Genomic DNA, 21,239 nt, shown 5'->3' with positions numbered 1-21,239 from the left:
CGCCATTTAAATGACCAAAAAAATCCTGACTTTGAAGAAAAAGTAGCCTTGTATCCCAGAGCAGCAGCTTGACAGTGGCCTCAATGGGTGAAACATAAAGACAAACAACTTTTGCAATTATTTCTCCAGTGCTGACCGTCTCTGGGCAGCAATAAAAGCCACAAAGGCATCTAAAAGTAGGCTTGGTATGGTTGCACGCTGCTACGAGGCTTTGCTGTGTTCCATCAGCACCGTGGCTCCAGGTCTCAATAATATCGTGAAACCTTGGACCAGACGAGACATTCTGGAGGCATCGTGTCCAATGCTCTCTGGGGTGACTCAGAACGGTCGCCATGGAAACATGAGTGAATGAACAAAGGCAGAGAGTTGGTTAAACACGGCGGGGGCAAGGTCAGCTGGCCATGTGATGTGGATAGTTGCTGCAGCAGTCAGGTGGAGGGCGGTGAAAATGTCGTTGACTTGATAGGCCTGGGCCGCTTCTTTTTTTAAATCACAGGGCAACTTTTCATTTGTTGTAGTACGGTGATGGCGAGCAGAACACGCCGCAGTCCTTATTCGCACGTATACTCATGCTCGACACCTGTACACGTCCCACATTGACAAAAACAGACACGGGGCCGTGGCTCAGGTAAACTGATGGCTGGATATGTGTGAAGCCTTCGAGTGGATGTCAGACCATGTGAATAATCACACACGGAGGATTCCGATGTCGCTGAATTGCTTCTAACACGTACAGCTTCAGTTCTGACGAATGATGCAACTGATCCACGCTGGTGACAGAAAAGCACAGTTTCTCCACGCACAACAAACAACAGGGGAAGCTTTTTGACTACGACGCCGTGACTCGCTTATGCCATGCATTAATCAGCTAACTCAATACAGTCTGAGATTACACAGGCGCTTCAAGAATAGAGCAAAGAGCAAACACACAGTCATATTCACACAGAACCCAACCCGACAACAGATCCGTCGTGGGCTGCCGAGGCAGCACAGCTAACTGTGGACCGAGGGTGCGTTTATGGGTAAATGGGAGAGCGGGAAAAGAGAGTCTTTCTCAAGGGAGCACTAGATAATTCCCAATTGAGCTCGTCGGCTGTCGAGGAGACAAGAGAGAGACTATTGATCTAGAAGACACTGAACTCTAATTAAGCGAGGTGGAAGGGAACACACGCAGGTGTGGGTTGCACCTGGTTTAAAAAAAACGTTGATTATCCACATCGGAACAATAGCACACTGCGCCTCTCTGCGGGAGCGACGTCACTCTCCATACACGCACACACTCCGTACACACACACACAAACATGCGCACACACCTACAACTGCCGGCCGCAACACCCTCCGTTCCTTTTCCTCGTTGTGCGCCGGTGCCAGCGCGAAATTTGGCGGGGAATGGAAGCCATTGGTGCGAGAGAACAGACAGCGACCCAGGACAGGTGAGGAGACTTTTCCTGCTTGACGGGCGGAAACATTCCTGTGCTGCTGGCTGCAACTCTCAGACAGAGAGAAATGTACCAGGCTGAGTTACGGGCCATTTGTAAAAACACAGCTGTTGGTCTTATTCTTCTCCTTCAGAATGAATGGTAACCTGGCCTCTGATATTTAACGCCAGTATATTTCAGAATCAACCTGGCGTGCAGAAACATATTGCTAGTGTATTCTGGCAGGAGGAGACACTGCTGGATGGATGTGATTTCACATCACGGACAGCTGTTGATGCACTCAAACTTTTTACAAGAATCGTCCTGCAAATGCACAGCGCGGATTCTAAAGCCCCGGATCCATTTCGGGGCATCACCTGTTGCTATGAAGTCGGATCGAAATCGGTCCGTGTGTCGCTATGCGCTTATATGTGTGTGCGTGACTCTGACTTAGTGAGAGCATGTGTTTTATCAGTTGCTGGTGCTTGTTTGAACGGAGCCGTGATGAAAGCCTAGACAAACACGGGGGAATGTCAACCCAGGACTAAAGTCAACAGACAGAGCCTTGACTCTGCCAGGGACCCCTGTGAGAGAAGCGCGCCCTTCGACATCGCACCGGACTGTCTCCCCACACTCGCGCTACTCGTCTCCGGCAATATATTCAACATAGACGCCAATGTGTGAAAGACGTGGGGGGAATGTGAACTATGAGAAACTGAGGGAGAAGGAAAAAACAAGCTCATAAAGAAAACACAGACAAAAAATCCAATTAGAAATCTTTCCTGATGCCTACACAATGGGTTTTTGCTTTGAATTCATAATAGGGAGTAGGCGCTTGTATTTCGGGGAGGGGGGGGGGGGGGGGGGGGTCGTAAAGTAGGCTAACATCTAACCCTTTAAAGTCAGAGCTAAAGCTGCCCTTTTTTCTTTGTCCATTTTTTGTGTGGGAAGCCAGTAGAGTGCGACTGAATCCCCATTGACTCAATGCGCTGAGACATTTTCCCTTTTACTAGTGCTAAAGTAGGCATGAGCACTAATCCTCAGGGGTTAAACTGAGTCTCTCTGGGGCTTCCCTATCCTGAGAGAGCTGGGGGCGGTTGCTGCTCCTGCAACGCACGCAGAACTTTAATGTGTTTCGGAGAACTTTCTTGAACTATGCAAAAGGGACTACCGCTCAAAACTTGGTCATGCAAGACAGAAACCATGTTGAAGCAATGTAGTACCGTGGAAGCTACTCAGGTGAGAGGCATGAATGGGAGAAATGAAGATGATAAGGCTAATGAAACTTTAATGATCACAGGGGGGAATTAGGTCGCTGGAGCAGCAAATGTAGTAAAAAATTGAAAAAAGTACAGAAAATTCAATGCAAACCTGTACACAATTATAAAGCATGAACGTAATTAGGGCACTGCAGCGGATCCAAATAAATCAGCACCCGTGTTAAGGAACTTTGACAGTCAAAGAATAGAGAAAATACCTAATAAAAAATAGAGTAATGTGTGCAGAACCGTAGCTTGTGCAAAATGCTTACTTAAATGGGTACGGAACAAATAGCTTTGGCAAGTGATACAGTCAGTGATGTATGTTCCCAAATAGGGAATGCTGGCATTTTCCACATAACAGTGACCTTTACAAAGAGAAAAAATGATTTTGTTATTTTAGAGAGCCCATTGCAATGTTATGCAAAAACTTGATGCGAGCCGCTACGGTTCAATCAACAGAAGGACTGTTCACCAATAACACGCGCCACAGAAAAGGGACCATTTTCCATTTCAAATTGCCATTTTCACACCAACACCGAGACAACATCAGCAGCTGCCAACGTCTGGCAGCTGCTGCCCCCGGTGTCTTTCCCTACCCCTGCGTATACATTCGCATTTGCGTCATTGCATGTGTGATAGATGTTGGATATAATGGCAAGGTTTCTATTTACTATACAAACCTAATCGCTGATGGAGGAGATTCACTTCCTCGGCTTTTGATGGGTCAACTTAAAAGGAGTTCTTATGGACCTGTGAGATGTCACGACTTTGTCTCCATTGTTTATTTTTGCTAAATTGGAAATCTAGATAAGTATATTTCGAGGGCTATGATCTGAAAGAAAAGCACTGCTCCTGTGAACAGAAATATCTTTACTCTGTGAGCGAGGACCTGCTTCAAAGGCTGAAGGATTTTCAACAAGTTGTTCATACAAACGGTTTTGAACGAATTATGGATAACTTATAAAATTCTTTATACTGCGAAGGAAACCAATTGCATGTGAGTGACTTGGAGAAGTTGTGCATGGTTTCTTGCACTGTACTAAGGTGATTGACAACAAAAAAACAATACATCCAAATCTCCATTGATTTAATGGCCATTTAGATAAAGAACTTGTCAATCTCCAATACACTCAAACTTAAAATCCTCCCACGCCTCAGCCCCATTACTGCCAATGTAATGTACACCACACACACACACACACACACACACCCCGTCCATCAGGAGGTTAACCTCAGAAACACCCCGGCAACAGAGTGGGATAAAGAGGGCCTACTCCAGTTACTCCCAGTATAACCAAAAACATGTCATTGACAGGTCCACCGCAAGCACCATACACTCTCGCGCTAATAAGTGGGCGGTTGGTCTAGAAACGCTTCTTTCACGAGGGTCATAAATGTCCCCTTGACTCAACCGGTCCTTTTATTCCCCCGTCATCACTTTCTATAGGTTTCCTTTGAATGTGGCCCTTGGAAGCAGAGGAATGAGACATCCGATATCACAGTCGTTCGGGATGAGTGCCAAAGAGCCGGCGTCAGACGCTGAGGCGCAGACACCCCCGTGTGGATGGGTTGGTTTGGAGGTGTTACCTGGTAACACCTTCTGGTGATGTTTAATGCCAATTAAGTGGCTCCGCTTCCCGAAGATGCTTCTCTTCACCACAATGACAAAATGTCAACACAACTCTACCCAGCTTTGGCAGATATAAATACAATGATGCAAACGGAATGATGTCGCTCGAGACAACCATGTGCAAATGTGGAACTGGGTAATGAGAATGTATTTTAAGGAAGTGATTGATGCATTGGCTCGGAGTGGAAATCACTGACAGTACAGAGTTTTCTCTGTAGTGCATGAAGATGTGAAAAGCTCAGATTGCTTTTGTATTTTCCTAGTGGTTAGTCATCTTGTTTCTTTCAAAAAGAGAAACAGATATATAGACATGACTCATGAGAGTAAACAAAAATCACCAAGATCACGGAGAAACAAAGACGGGAGTTCGTGTTTGGCAGCGATAAGTGAACTCTTTGATCATATTGACAACAGCTCCGCGTGACATCCCACTTCTCTTTACCACAAACGCTGTTGCCTAAGAGCGCTACTTCCTGTATGTGTGTTCTAGTCAACGGGGCCATTACAGTCCTTGGGCTCTTGCACAATCAATCTTATCTTGTCTGGAGCAACAAAAACTTGGTTTGTTTCACTAGATAACACTAGCCTCGACTTCCTCTACAGCTGTAAACCCTCACTGACCCTTTCATAAAACACGCAGACTCTTAATCCCAAAAGGACTACAACACTAAAGTCACCAAAATCGGGAAGCAATGTGCTGCTTAGTTTGAGGAATCGGAAAAGCTGCGGGTTTGTCTTTAACGCTCGGTCGGCGCTTACACAAGCAGATAAGAGTCCATTGTGTAGATAAATGCGACCCGTTTCACTAAAGCTGGAGAAAAGATGCTAAGTTGGTTAATTGCAGATTTTGTGCAAGAGCAGTAAACCAGTTACAAAGCAAGAGAGAAGGGCCTCAATTAGCTACATTGGAGATGTATGCAGCGCTGTGAAAACACTGTATGGTAATTCTAGCTTTTACCTCCTTTATTGTGCTGATTAGTGCATTGGGGAGAGGACGGCTGCTCCATCTAATCTGATTACAGAGCTTTGTGCCCGGGGTCATTAACCTATGGGAGGTTCTGAGGTTGACAAGTCAGCTCCTACCCCCTCTACCTTTTTTTATGGAACTCGCTCATCCCTCAGTTCCTCTGTCTCTACAAACAACACAACAGCAACCACAAAAACAACCAAAGAAAACAAAAGAGGAGGCAGAAAAAAACAGCCGACGGGGCTATTTGCATGGCTCGTCATTCTCCCACAGAGACAAGGGCCAAATGGCTACTGGCCGAGGCCCCTGGTCTTGCCGAAGCAGCAGGATGTCGGCCCCTTTAGTCTCAGTGGTCGTTGGCTCTTGTCTTTTTTCCGCATCCTCGTCCCAAGAGATGAAGGGCTCGACTTAGCCCTCAACATCTGGGATATGCATTAGAAAGGACTAGTAGCGTTCTGCATGGCAACCATTGGCCGCTTCATGTATCTGACATCTGCATTCATATGCATGAACGTCCACCCAGCTCCACCAGTCAAAGCTTTTGCTGACAACCATCATGGGCAATTCCACGATGCCTACATTAACACGTCTACAAAACCTCACTAATGAAATATCGTTTTTATCTTGTGAATTAGCCTCTTTTTTTACACCATGTACTCTGTTTCTATCGCTCTTACACACATTCCGCCTTTCTGCAAATCAAAAATGTGAATTTTCTAGCATAAATAGCAGCACCTCTCATCCGCAAATCCCAGTTAAACTGTTGTGATACTGAAAAGCTGCCTGTCAGGATGGCAGAGCGGAGATGAAAGGCCCACAGCAAAGATCTGCTGTTGATTGCCTGTAGAGGATGAATATGCAAATAAAGCAGAAGGTAAATGAAAAACAAAGCGGGGGTTTTGGCAGCAGCCCTTTACATGTTCCCCTTTATTTGGCACTGGTTAAGAACACGGAAAGTCTATAAATAATGAGTTCCAGTCAGAGCAAGAAAGGAGCCATGAGGGGGAAATCAGCCTCCACTTTTCCCCTGTGAGCCCCTGAGCAGTTTTGGGGCCTATTGTATTTCACACAAGCTTTTCAGTGAACATGCACTAAGCTAAAATGACAGATAAACGGAAAATTGAGCGGGATATAATAACATCCAGAACACCTAGCTTGTATTGCACCCAAACAGACTTTGGTCTGCATACAAAAAGTAGGGCACCGCGGCCCGCCAACGGCAAGCCCCATCTATTGACCAAAGCAGGAGCAAAGAAAAAAAACCTATTATTTGGCCGGAAGTCGGTCATGAAAGACGACAACTGGCATGAGGACAGGCTCATAGAGAACAAGACCAAGTGCGCACTCGACAGTTGTTCCTTTGCCACCAGAGCCAAAAGGCACTTTAGCCAGCACTTAGCTAAATCAAGTGGCTTAATATATTTAGCTATCACACGCACGCACACACACACACACACACACACACACACACAAAAAACAAGAGTAGGAAACAACCCGTGTGTTGTCTAAACACAGTGAAGTTGGCCAGACAGACCACAGTGCATCCTTGGGAAAAGGAGAGCACCCTCCCCCTTTAACAAAAGACGAACGGGGATACAGATTTCCCCTGGTCTTGAGATAACAGAAACCCAACACCGTCGTTCTCCAGTGGGGCTCTTTGTACGTCTCAGAGAGGGTCAATCAGCAGCCGCTGACAGATGTGTCTGCAGTCGATTTAGGAGAGGAAGGCATGGTGAGGTCAGGCGCAGGCTTCTCCGCTCTGCCCCCTGGGAGGGAAGACGAGGATCAAGTCAGGATGTCCGAGGCTGACCCTTTCTCACCTCGCGGCCTTCGGCGTACAACACCTGGACTAATACGACGCGATTAAGCTCATTAACGAGCGAGAGACACGTTAATTAAGCCGCGGCGGAGACTTCGCGCCCACAACAGCAATTTAGGTGGATCTGTGAAAACAGATTTGCCTCAAAATGAATGGCAGAGAGGGAGACGATTGATATTTGTTTAGAAATCCCATTGTGTCTTGAATAAAAAAAATAGAAAAAGCCGCTCCATCTGGAAAGAAAACACATTTGAAAAAAAAAAAGGGAAACTAGAAAAAACTCCATTGGAGGTCTGAGTAGATTTGGCAGATGCTCCAAGCTTAAGAGTCTGCTCAATTAGGCACTCCAGTAGGACGGCAATCACGGTTTAACCGCGTGGCCCACGTGGCGAGGCCGCAGTCGGAACGCGCTCGCTCCCGCCAAACAACCGGGCATGAGAGGTCACGGGTGGTCAGACACTTACACAGTCACTCTTGTGTAGTCTGCACCCTCCTAATGAGGCAATAACTTTTTTTTTTTTTTTTAGGAGTGGAGGTCCCTGTCAACTCATGAGCACACGATGAGAGAACCGAGTACTAAAACACTGTAATCAGGGACATTAGTTAACTGGAAATGCGCAGAGCAGCATAATGGAGCACATGAAGTGGAAGCTTTGTGGCTAAAAGTAGTATTTGGTAAATGACGTCTACGAGAGGAGTCTCCTCTCTCAGGTAGCCGGAGGAGGGCATTGGAGATGATGCGGGGGGGTGTTGGCGGCGTCAGATATGCTGTGCAAGCCTTTGACTAACAGGGTGACTCACTGCCGCTTTGGGCCTTAAAAAGTCGCCGTTTGGCTTAAACATTAAACCGGGGAGGGACAAAGAGAGCGGTCCAGGTGTGTCGGAACAACTTGCATCCTGCAACACAGACTCACACTCACAAGTATATTTAGGAATTATTGGAGTTATTGGTTTAAATTTTTATGGGTCACTGTGCCGTTCTCAAATATCGATAACCTGTCGACGTTTAAAAAGAAATACACAAACGGAGAAGCAAAGTTTCTATTTAGTGTGCTAGATACGGCTTGTTTTAGTTTTTTCACTTGTGTGGACAAAATAATTTGAGTTTACAATTGTCACACATTCCTTTGTGTTGGAGAAGACATGTGCGCCGCCGAGATGAGAAAAAAAACAACACCTGCACAGAGATAATTGACAAATCATGACATCGGTAATGAAGCCACCGGTGCCAAAAAAACCTAATCATGAATTATCATGACAAATCTCAAACAGATATGCAAATGATCATTTAACTACAGCTCACACAACCACATGCAGCTACAAACCAACCACTGCAAGCAAAGCTGTGTGTGCGTGTGTGTGTGTGTCCCTTATTCTCACCAGCGTTGGACACACACTGTACATCTCCTCTGACAGTGAGCATTGCTTTCCAACCAGTGACTACTCATTCCTCTTAAGTGCACACATCTGAAAAGGATGCGAGTGCCTTTCTGCTTTCCTCCACTCCCCCTAGTGTATACACACAACACTGCATTTTACATTGCAGAGGAGAGAGAGAGACAGAGCGAGAGAGAGAGAGAGAGCGAGAGAGAGAGAGAGAGAGAGAGAGAGAGACAGAGGGACAGAGAGACCCCTCCTCCAGATGACATCAGTGCTCTACTGAAGCAGGAGGCAAACACAACTCCACATTTGTATTGAGATCTAGCCGAGCACCTCCGTCCCTGCACAGCCTACAGATTGTGTGTGTGCTCGAGTGTGCGTGTGTACGTGTGTGAGGGGCAGCAGTAAACATAGCAGTGCTGCTACAGATAAACTCAAAATTAGGAGATTTTTTTTTGGGATCTGAATTTAAATCCTCGTAGCTTGGATTGGATTATTTTTTCTCCCCGCTGTGAGCCCCAATTTAAGAGGATACCTGTTACTTTCCCTTTTTGTTTTTTGATTATAGAGGTAAGTGCGCTTTTTGCTGGTACAGTCCTGTTGGGAATGCATCCTTTTCACCTTTTTGGATCTTCTCTCTTGGCAGAAGGAATTTAAAGTCATGCGGGATCCTCATCAGTATTTCAGTATTGTTTAATTCTCGACTCAAAATGTCTCCGCTGCTGTGCTGGTGTTACACACGTAGACAAAGTCTTAGGATGAAGCCAGAGGAAAGTGTCCGTCTCTTCCAAACAAACCCGAGCTGAGCTTTGCGAGTCATTGCGCTCAGCCTGGCAGATTTAAACAGATTATTCATCCATCTCGTCATCTCAAGTCTCTCTCTCTCACGCCAGCTCCTTTCTGCTTCGAACCCAATCCAAATGCACCCGAACACAGAGCCATCTCCGCGGAGGGGGGTTCTCCGTCTCTCCAGCCTCCCCACCGGATTCTCCTTGCGACACGTTAAATGCGCTTCTCGCTCACATCCACACTTTGCCTCAGTAGACAGCGTTAGTCACAACGTGCATTTATTTGGCATTTTAAAAGAAATCAACAGCTACTTCTAAAATCTTCATGTTCCCATATTTCACCTTTCGATCTTCCTCAACCGGTGGGAAAATAAACGGAGGGGAATACGCAAAGCTCATAGGATTAGGGTAATGGGGAGTGGGGGGGTGTCTGTGTGATTTTGGACACCCCGGCGCGCCGCTGAGATTGCGGTGCGCGTCCCGCGGAGTTACATGAAGGAGCAGCCGGAGAAACTCCGCTAAATGCGCCTCCGTCGTCACTGTGCGCGCCGCCTCTGTTCATGCCTTTACTCCGCTGAAATGGACTGTGGTCATACGCAAGTGTGCCCCCCCCCCCCCCTTAAAACACACACACCATAGGTTGTGGAAGCTGTACAACCTGCTGGATTGTAGGCGCAAAATCATTATGGTCCCCTGAAAATGCACAAAATAAGGGCAATTTAAGTTCCATTAGTGCACACGCTGCGGCTCATTTAACGCACATGCTGGAACACCCCCCCATATAATATAAGCTGCTAATAATCATCCAGAAACACACATCAGATAACACCTCGTGCTCGCCGACTGACAATCAAGCGTCAATCTGTGGTGTTGATGCATCCAATGCTCCCTCTATTCAAACCTGCCATTAGTCCCTCTGGATCGATGCGATAAAGTGGGGCGCATTCGGCTCTGCGGCTCTGTGTGTGCGCTGGATGTATTATTGGCATCACCGGCGCAGGGACAGTTGTTAATCCAATTTAACGTGGCCTTTTATCCACACGCAGCCCTACGGTCATCCCGGCTGTAAATGATGCTTACATGTGCTGCAGCCCATATTCCTGTGAAGCAACGGTGGACGCAAACTTGACTCGGATTTTCACTGGGATGGGATGGTGGCTCTTTGTTGTTCTGTGTGTGTGTGTGTGTGTGTATCTGTGTGTGTGAGGGACAAAGAAATAAATAGCCTGTTAAACCGAGCAGACATGAGGACAGACCCAATTGTCTTCAGCGATGCCCGGGGCCAAACTCCCCAGTCGATGGCTTTCAGAGGGAATTCACATTGCAGATGAGCAACTAACCAGGTCACTACAGAAGGAATTTGCAATTGCCAGAAGAGTTAAAGCATAAAAAATAAATCAATGTCTGCGTGAAGGGACAGGGGAAGGTGTGTGTGTGGGGGGGGGGGGGGGGGTAATAACCAGACTACAACTACCCAGGCGTATTTCCTATTCGACACAGACACCTATGGAGGCCTAAATCAGTTATTTTCATAATTTATTTTGCCACTAAGCAGCAACATTTTTATCTATTGCAAGCTTTAAAAGTCAAATTGGTTACTAAAAGTAAATGTGTAAAGCGCAATTACTGCGGGAAAAACATTCGAGAGCCCTTGGACTCAGTATTTAACTGCACAGTGGCTAGTAGGGCGGGGAACAGATCTCTGTACTGCAGGTAGCTGTCGAGCCTTTGCCCAGATGGGCTTGCTGAGCAGCTTAACATGAGTATTCAGTGTTTTGGTGTTTGCTTGTCACATCTATACACACACACACACACACACACACACACACAGACGCACATTTCATCTTGCAGTCCCTATCACCCCCATGTGGGGAAAAACGACTGCAGCTGGCACAGATCTCTCCTTTCAGGCGGTTACAAAAGAGAGACCCCCGTCTCTCCGAGGCCTCTCTCTGTGCTCCCAACGTATCATCTGGTCGGCCCGTCTAAAGGCAGCGCCAGGAGGCCACATACCCAGTCCCAGAAACTATGACGAGATTTCTGCCCATTTTCTCTCCGGCTCAAAACGTGTCCTGTGTCCCTGTGAATTCAGATGTGACCATGAATGTTCTATTGTGTGTCAGCACCAGAGCAGGCCGCTTCCCGGTGTGGTGACATGCCACTTGCTAATGTGTGAATCAATGGCAGGCTTCACGTGGCACATGAAAAATGTCAAAAATACACCCCGTTTTTAGATCTGAATCCCACCACCAAAATACGTACATTTATTTGCATGATCACACGACCATGAATAATTCCTCATTTCTAATTTTGACTTGCAAAACTACGCCGCAAATCAAAAAACATTTTAACAATCAAAATCTTCAAAAACTAAAATAGAACCGGCAATAACAACACTGTGTGCCATCAATCATAATTCAGAACTATTATTATGAATTTGAATAAATAATCAACAGCAGATACAAACAACATTGATTTCCCAATGGAAACCTCTACTGTGGTTCAAAATTAATTTCAGGACCCATGAATAATTCAATGTTCAGCCATTGCATCTTCTACAGCCCCCCCCCCACGCAAATGAAGCCCATGTATTCTGTATTTTACTAAAAGTCATAACAATCTGCAAAGATATTTTTATTTCATTTGAGGTTTTGTGCATGACGAGGGGGCACAACCAAAAGTGCATTTATGCGTGTTGAGCTCTCAATGGCTATCAGTGTCCAGCTTTGTCCGAGCCTCCCACGCTCTCCACTGAAAGGTAACTAGCTGTACAAACACACACAATTTTACCAGGATGCTCAATTGAACTTTGCCAGTTCGGATTAAATGAAGCAGAAGCCACTTTGACTGCTACAGAAATCCCCTGTCGGCCGGCGGCGCTTATGAGAGCGGTGGAGAAAGACATCCATCAGTAAAAAATGTTTAACTCCGCCTTCAGTTGCACTCAGAAGCATTGTGTGTGCGTGTCCGCGTGAGTGCACCTCCGCGTGTTATGTTATTGCTAAATGCAAAAGAAAAGGGTTTAAAAATAGACAGTATGAATTAGATGCATTTTTAATTGCCTGAATAAAACCCTTTAATACCTAACCCTCCTCTCTTGAGGCTACAAGGTCCACATGCTTGCCTGGTAGCGAACAATGGAGAGGGGCCACTCTCCCGAAATCCAATGAGCGTGGAAAAAGAAAGGGGAGCTTAAAAAAAAAAAAAAAACAGCCAAGCACCTAGTCCCGACTCTGCACCTCGTAAAAATAAGCATGATTACTTCAAAGCTGAGGTCGGATAAATCTCCCGCGATACATCACACAAGGCCTGTGATACCTACGGTTTCTGCTCCCTCTCTCTCACTGCCTTTCCTCCAGCGGTCGTAAAAGAATAGCCGTGCACTTTCCCCTCGTCCTGGACACTGAGCCAGATTGTTACCTCAGCAGCTAACTGGGTTGCAGTGGCCAAAGAACAAACTGGAAATGTTGCACCTTTCCATATATGTGGCTTTTTCATGCAGAGAATCCCCTTTACTCACAAGACTAAAGGGCGATCATTCCCAGTGCAGTTAGGTGTCGCTCGGTTCTTAATGAGACAGAAAGGCTGTCATTTAAAACACTTTAGCTTTCAATGACTCAAATCAAGACAACATACTTAAGGTTATTCAGTGAGCTGAAAAGGACTATTTAAAATAGCTTGACTAAGAGCTCCAATAAAAGTCCATTCCAACAGAGTCACATATCCCTCCATCATCTCGCCAGTTTCTAAAACTCCATTACAGAATTTCATCTCTTTTTATTCCAGAAGTTAGTAGAGGTCACATCTGGTGCTTTTCCCCCAGACTCTAATCTAAAACTAATGTAATAGTGGACAAGGAGGCCGTGTTTAGAGTGAACAGAAGGAAGGGGTTGCGTTATTATTAGACGGCATCCCGGCAATTGTAATCGAGTTTCAAGCCTCTCAGGCCTCTAATCTTTTCCTTGTCGAGGGCTACAACTGTTAAATGGCCGGGCCTCTTGTTCCCAATTTACCTACATGTTTTACAGCAAACACCGGCAGCCAGCAGGTCACGTGAATGGGCGCATATAATGACACAAAGCTATTGTGTTGTAAGAGGAAACGTAACATTTTCTTTGGCGAGGGGAATTCTATTTTTACAAACAGCATTCATATAGAGTATGGGAGGGGGGTGGGGGGGACACAGAGACAGAGCGCCCTCTTCTCCATACAAAATACAAATCGGTATGGGAGCTTTTTAACAATACAAGTACTTCAATAAGAGTTGACCGGATCCATTTGTCCTCTTGTGTGGAGTTTGTTATTGACTCGTTTTCTAATAAGCGAACTGGACTAAAGAACCGCAACACGGGGACTCAACCTCTCGGCCAGTGTGTCGGGGTGTGGATCTCTTTTGTCTTTTGTGTGTGCGAAGACATTCTCTCTTGTATCCACATGGAAAGATGTGTGGCGTGTTGGACTAGCAGGCTGTAGAAGGTCAACAAGCTAAATGACAGGCAGGATTTCTATGCAAGAAATCACAATGTCTGTGAGGTTAGAGTTCAGAGTCAAAACACATTCCTGAACCCAATTAGATTTCCACAGCGTCAACATGTAGTTCACATAAGGTGTCATACTAAAACTAAAATGAGTTTTAGTCTTACTTACGTAAAACAAACAGGCAAAATAAATGTATCTTTTCTCCCTTTATTCCTGATAATCAAGACAGGACTTTGTACTGACGGAATGTGGGCACTAATGAGGTTTCTATCCGTTTTTCTTTCAGAGCACCATCGCCGGTGTGAGGGGAGCGCCTACGAGTCGAGCTGCAGATGCGTGAGGCATCTGGGCCCAGAAGGATAAGCGCCTGGCCCTGTTTTGTTCTATAAAGGAAAGGAAAACACTGGTTATCTGCTTCAGGAAAAGGGACCAAAGCCCTGGATTAATGTGTATATAGGTTTGACAAGGGAGCAAAGGATTCTGGGCTACCTGAAGACCTGGACTACGCGAGTGAACAGGCCCGTATTGAGCCTGTGGCACAGGGGATTGGCATGGCTCAGACCAGCTTTGTGTCATCTCATCATGCCTGTCAGGCTTGATTGCAGAAAGGAGCCTTCGAACACTATACAACTCTCCAAAAAGCTCTTTTGCAGTTATGGCTGTTGAGCTCGACAGCCAGTAGGATTTTTAATATTCCCTGTCAGCGCGTGTTTTTGTCAGTGAGAGGGAATGCTTCTTTTCTTCTACAGGCTTATCTGCCATGGTAAAAGCATTGAAAGCATGAGCCTCTGACTACACAGAGGAGGTCATCTTTCGAACAGGAATTGGTTCAGTAAACACTGACCAGATCAGGATATCACCAGAAACCCCTCGGACAAACCTTTCTCCCTTCCAGAAAGGATAAGAGCAAATTCAAGAGGAAATCTTGATTGGATCTTTGGTGTCTGGAACGGATTGACCACGTCGTATAAATCAGGTATGACAAGTACGGATTGCTTTGCTTTTTTCCACTTCACTGACCAGACCACACTTTCTAATTAGAGATGCAGGGAGAGAGGCAGGAATGCCGCTAGTTAAAGCAATAAATCAGTATTAGCTTAATTAAAAGGGAACGGATTAATAGTGAAAAAAGGGACGACTGAGCAGTCGCCACCATCCACGGTTTTATTAATATCAGGTTTATATATTATATATATATTTTTTCCAAATTTTTCAAGGCGCCTTGAGATACAGAAAATGTGTAACTAAGGGACTCCATTATATTTCACCATTCAGGGCCAATGGACATTGGAAGTTGGACATTCATTTTTCAATAGAAGTTCCGTTTCTAATCAAGGTTACTTTTTAAACTTTTTTTATCTATGAAATCTACAGATGACGTAAAGATAGCTCTGAAGCAAAGAGTTTACTGGGGGGAAATAAAGTCTCACTCTGATTACTACTGTCTGGCAATCTTAATGATCAATTCAAATACATTTAATTGGAGGATTTCAAACTGATTCCTTCAGCAGCTATTTAATCTAGAAAGTGCTGCAGGCAGCATTTCAAACACACAGCAATTATGAGAACAGGAATTTGCCTCTCCTTTAAAGGGCCTCGTGCAGTAACTGTACCCTTGTGTCTTCTCCCCAGGGGCCCTTGAGTGATTAGACTGCAAGGCAACACAGCTTCAAGATGGTGCGTCAATGCAAGGCCTTTATCCTCTTCCTCATCAGGGTGGGGCTGCTGCTGGGCCTCGCTAACCCCCTGGTGACCTCCGCCTCATGTCCCTCAGCCTGCCGCTGCGATGGGACCTTCATCTACTGTAATGACCGGGGCTTGACTTCCATACCCACAGGTCTGCCCAAGGATGCTACAGTGCTCTTTTTGCAAAACAACCGCATCAGGAGTTCAGGTATCCCCGCAGAGCTCCGCAGGCTGTCAAACGTGGAGAAGATCTACCTGTACTGCAACAATCTGGATGAATTCCCCACTAACCTTCCTCTCGGGCTGAAAGAGCTCCACCTCCAGGAGAACAACGTTCGGATGATTACTCATTCCTCCTTAGCCCAAATTCCCTACATTGAGGAACTTCACCTGGATGATAACTCTGTATCTGCAGTCAGCATAGAGGAGGGGGCCTTTAGGGACAGCAATCACCTCAGACTGCTTTTTCTCTCCCGAAACCACCTGAGTACAATTCCTTCGGGCCTACCCATGAGCATTGAGGAGCTGCGCTTTGATGACAACCGCATCTCCTCCATTTCAGAGCAGTCGCTGGAAGATCTGATCAACCTGAAGCGACTTATCCTGGATGGTAATCTGCTCAACAACCGGGGCATCGAAGAGATGGCTCTCATAAACCTGATCAACCTGACAGAGCTCTCGCTAATGAGGAACTCCTTGACTTCGCCGCCAGCCAACTTGCCGGGAAACAGTTTGGAGAAACTGCAGCTACAAGATAATCACATCAATCGCGTCCCGCCAGGGGCTTTCGCCTTCCTTAGGCAGCTGTATCGCCTGGATCTGTCCGGCAACAACCTGAGCACCCTCCCACAGGGTGTATTTGAAGATCTGGACAATCTCACACAGCTCCTGCTGCGCAACAACCCCTGGCAGTGCACATGCGAGATGAAGTGGGTGCGTGACTGGCTGCGGTCGTTGCCGTCCAAGGTGAATGTGCGTGGCTTCATGTGCCAGGGTCCCGATAAGGTGAAAGGCATGGCGATCAAAGACCTAACCACAGACATGTTTGACTGCTCCGATTCAGAACTCATCTCCCCGTATGAGACGAGCACGGTCTCCAATTCTTTGCGCCCCACACAGCCCAAGTGGCCCTCGTTTGTGACTAAAAGACCTGCGGTAAAAGGGCCCGACATCGGTAGGAATTACCACAGCACGACCACCTCCTCGGGCAGGAAGATCATCACCATCAGCGTGAAGTCAAGTACTGCAGACGCAATACACATATCATGGAGGGTGTCGCAGCCCATGACTGCCCTGCGGCTCAGCTGGCTGAAGCTGGGACACAGCCCTGCCTTTGGCTCCATCACTGAGGCCATCATGACGAGGGGGCAAAGGGAGTACCAGCTAACGGCACTGGAGCCAGAGTCTTCCTATAGGATATGCATGGTTCCCATGGAGACCAGCAACATTTACCTGTCAGATGAGACGCCCGTTTGCATCGAGACAGAGACTGGTTCTCACAAATCACACAACCCGACTACAACTTTGAACAGAGAGCAGGAGAAAGAGCCTTACAAAAATTCCAGTCTGCCTTTGGCTGCCATCATTGGGGGGGCTGTGGCTCTTTTGGCAATAATCATGTTGGCACTGGTGTGTTGGTACGTCCACAGGAACGGTTCACTTTTTTCCAGAAACTGCACCTACAACAAAGGCCGCCGGAGAAAGGATGACTATGCCGAGGCTGGCACAAAGAAGGACACCTCTATCCTCGAAATACGAGAGACCTCTTTTCAAATGATACCTATAAATCATCTGCCCGTGTCCAAGGAGGAATTTGTGATACACACGATTTTCCCGCCCAACGGCCTGACTTTATACAAAAGCCCACACAACGAGAACAGTCTTAGCAACAGGAGCTACAGAGACAGTGGAATACCAGATTCAGACCATTCCCATTCATGATATTGCGCATGGCCATTCGTGATGAGCGCGTGACATAAACAGAGAGTGGCAAGACTTTTTCACAACACTGGATCTATAACACTAAGGAAGCAATGATCTGTACATTTGCCATATAATTTATATTTAAGGACATTTTATGAGGACGAAGAAACGTTCCAGTTGCAGGACAGCATTGAACCATCAGTGGGTATTGTAACCAATTCTGCAATTCTATATTTTAGGAATTTGTAGTAATTTGTACTGTATTTCCTTTGCTTATGGTTATCGACCAACTAAAAGAAACTCTGTGTTCTACTGAGATATGATGACTTGTCAACTGTGAAAGTGGGTTTTCATTGCTGTGTTGAACAATCAGACCGTAGAGAACCTTGTAGTATAAGCACAGGTCATTCTTCTAACTTTGTGGCTGTCTGAAAAAAAAGAAAAAAAGAAAAAGGCAAAAAAATGACATGAAGTAAACCAAGGCACAGCAAATTGTCCATTTCGCAAAGTAGACGCGTTTCCCCTCGAAAAAGTCAGTAGCCGTCTCCACACACGCGGACCAAGAGTTGTACGCTCGTATTCCTCCCCGGTTCGAGGACGAGTAACTAAAGATGAGGTGCCATGCTTTATTTCTCTGCTTTGTTCCATGTGTGATTTTTCTTTCCGTTTTGCAAGAAGAGGAAACACAGCAAAGCAACCCATGCAGGGTTCCAGTGTTTCTGACAGGATTGTAGACCACAGCACAGGGCAGATAAAGCACACCGACCTTAAGGAGCCCTCTGCTCCTCAGAACAAGTAGACTTGACAGGCTGACACAGAGGACCCCCCACTATCTCTATTTGTACAAGCCAACAATGGCCCAGCGACAATGGCGGCATTCTTTAGTACCATGTACCATACGTCATTCTAGTCACCAGGCTGAAAAGATAAAAACACGATCGCTTCCATTAGAATTACCAGTGTTAGCAACTCCTTGTTATGAGTATTATTTTGTATTATTTTCCAAATGAACACACTGTTATGTTTCAACAATTTGAAGTTAACTGTTCTTAACAATTGAAAACCAAAGTGCATTGTATGCCCTTTGGCCAGTCTTGTATGTGCCTTGATCCAATGCTTATTGTATTTAGCTTTTTAAGAAACCAGTGACTTTTTTTCATACACAATTGAATATGAAAACTATTGGTCATATTACAGAATAAAAGTGGATAAAAATAACTTTTCTCTTCCTTATCCTGAGTCCCACAAACCTTAATCAAAATACTTTTGGAAAAAAAAAGTAAAAATTGTTGTCTGAAATCACTATTATCCCACAATGCTTTGCTGTGATTGCTCATTTTTTTTTACACATGAAAAGGATATCTTTGTAGAAATGTAAACTGCCCTGGAGTAAGAAAGAAGGCTAAAAGGGAATGAATGTTTTATTCATTCATCTCAAAATACAGTCCAGGCGATTAAAAAAACAACTTACTGCATTTTTATCCTCCTGAATGATCTGAACTATGTCTCAAGTTCATAGCCTTAAACCACATCTCTGCTTTGAAGACCTTTGAACTCTTTAACGATAACCAAAAATACTGTTCTTGAAACCCCGTTTTCCACTCCATGGGCAGTCAGCAGAGCAACATCTGCTCGAGGCTGCTGTTGTTCTTTCGTGCGGTGCAGCCATGTGCGACTTATCCGATTGGCCGTTGAGAGAAATGTCACAGTAGAGTCGAAAGAGGCTGTGGAGAGATTGGACTCGAGGGTTCGATGAACCTCCCGGGCACCCGGGCAAACAAAAACTAATGACGAGGCACCATATGGAGGGTGGTACCGACGGACCCTGATGGGGATGCCCGTCGCTGCAGAGGACAAAGTATATAAACACTGCTCCGGGCAGCACACTTAATGACATGGTTGCGGCTCACTCTGGCAAAGACTTATGAAAAGGTGCACATGCAAAAGCAGTAAAATAGCCCATTAGGCCGTTCGCTAAATGCATCCAAAAGAAACACCTTTTGAAAGAGTGAAGTTAATGCATTTCAGACTACACGCACTGGCCGCACTCCCACACAAAAGGATAAGTATTCATCGTGCATCAAAGAAAATATTGCATGGCTACATTCACACACCCGCGAGTTCTCAACACAGGGAGAGATTTAATTACAGTAAAGGGAGCCGCTAAAAGCTGCACACGCAGTCCAAACCTTAAGTATACACTAAGCCTGGCCTTTACACTAAATATATAACACATTACCTTGAAATCAAAGTAAACAGTCTACTTTTAGAACAGTGAATAGTAACCGTTTCCATATGAACGCTGTCAATACCCCTTTGACGATAAAGCCTTCGTGCTATTTTATCTGACAGAAGAAAAAAGAAAACTCAAGGATGAAACCTTGAAACGTTGGTAATTGTTCTGTTTACACTCTGAAGTGAACAAAGCATCTTTGTCAGAGGGAACATTTATCACAATTTTTTTTATGGTGACGTTCCTCAGACGCATTAAATAAACACAATGTGCCATAATGTCTTTGCAGGTGAATTACTGAACCGGTTTCACACCGCCATCAACGGCGTTCACAGGATCCACTCCTCGATGAGTCAGAGAACCCCTTGAAGGGTTTCAAGTGATATTTTTAAGACTGAAAAGCTAAACAAAAACAACAATGAGTTCACAGCAATTTATTCCGCTGCATTTAGACGTTGCTCTATTCAGCTGCGTTTTTATTATTCTACTGATGAGCTTTCTAGATTAAGTTCATTTCTCACATGGGTTTGTAGTCACCCCATTAAAGCTGTGACAACGAGAAAAACTGCTGTCATTTTCACTCACCTGTTTGACAAATGGCAGTTTGGTCCAAATGGTGCAAAGATCATGCTATTGTTGTGACTTTCACTAAAAATAATACATTAACCAGAGCAGCTTTGTGCAGTTCGGCCGACCAAAGTACAAGACAAAATTGATGAACCAGACTGATGACGACCCCGTGTGACCTCACTTATCACTCATGACCTTTGCCCCAACAGTCCCTTTAAACAGTTCTTTAATCACTCTTGTGTTCACACTGAGGTCAGACAAGTCTTTAAACAACAGAAGATGTCCCGTGCATTTGTCTCCTGTGTGACACACTCAGAACCGAATTGTGTTTGTCTTTTTTGTAGAGATTAAAACTAATGACGCAACTGCACTGTCTGCCTCGGGCCTATTGTAATGTAATGGTCAGGCAGCCGGTCACATTTGCATTCCTATAGATGCTCATATCGAAGCGCCCCTGGATGACCTCACCGTTGCTAATAGCCGAGCGTGGTTCAACCGCGTCGACGCCATTAGTGCGATCCCAGCAAAAAGCACAGGCCTTGTGACTCTATAACTGATTAGAAGTCAGTCAGCTAAGGTCACACTCAGTTCAAGCAGCACAAGAGATAAAAAATGGATGCCTATCAATACCCCCAAAACAGCCGGTCATCACTGGGAACTCTGATGGACAACTGGTCCACCAAAAGGACGCTTAGTTCAGGAGAACACACCCATTTGAGTTCTTTTGATTTGGTGAATCAACATGATTGGCCTGTTCCGGGATGGTGATTTACAGAAACTGAATTAATACTAAACTAGAAAGCCTGCTCGGATATGATACAGAGGAATGTGGAGGAATTCTTAAACTTGAATAATATCTCTTACTAAATTGTCATAATGTCGACAAAAACGGGACGTTATATATATATATATATATATATATATATATATATATATATCTCACAACATAAGAACACCGTGTTATTTTTAACTAAAAGGTGTTCCTTATCAACACAGGAGTAAAATGGCAAAAACAACAGCACAAAATAAAAAGGAGAGCCTGCTGTTCCCTCTCCCTCACAACCTGTTGCACACAGCTTGCACA

General features: G+C 45.3%; 2 protein-coding genes across 4 annotated transcripts in view; one reads left to right on the top strand and one right to left on the bottom strand.

Annotated features, from left to right (window-relative positions):
* The window catches only part of macrod2 (mono-ADP ribosylhydrolase 2), a 345,335-nt gene that overhangs the window by 265,897 nt on the left and 58,199 nt on the right, over nt 1-21,239 (bottom strand). The gene's annotated exons all lie outside the window — the stretch shown is intronic.
* flrt3 (fibronectin leucine rich transmembrane 3) lies at nt 1,161-18,570 on the top strand. 2 transcript variants are annotated; one of them, XM_078104060.1, is made up of 3 exons: nt 1,161-1,433; nt 14,030-14,719; nt 15,376-18,570. In XM_078104060.1, exon 3 carries the CDS (start codon nt 15,418-15,420, stop codon nt 17,368-17,370), a length of 1,953 nt encoding a protein of 650 aa, XP_077960186.1. In that variant the 5' UTR covers nt 1,161-1,433; nt 14,030-14,719; nt 15,376-15,417; the 3' UTR covers nt 17,371-18,570. The 2 variants fall into 2 exon arrangements, with proteins under 2 accessions (XP_077960186.1, XP_040035177.1); XM_040179243.2 differs by lacking the exon at nt 1,161-1,433 and adding an exon at nt 8,703-9,046.

The sequence above is a fragment of the Gasterosteus aculeatus genome, chromosome 6 (genome assembly GCF_964276395.1).
Source record: "Gasterosteus aculeatus chromosome 6, fGasAcu3.hap1.1, whole genome shotgun sequence".
NCBI classification, from domain to species: Eukaryota; Metazoa; Chordata; class Actinopteri; order Perciformes; family Gasterosteidae; genus Gasterosteus; species Gasterosteus aculeatus.
This window is presented reverse-complemented; position numbering and strand designations above follow the sequence as displayed.

Bases quoted from the DNA above. Each gene is read 5' to 3' on its own strand.
- flrt3 (XM_078104060.1), top strand. From the start codon at position 15,418: ATGGTGCGTCAATGCAAGGCCTTTATCCTCTTCCTCATCAGGGTGGGG.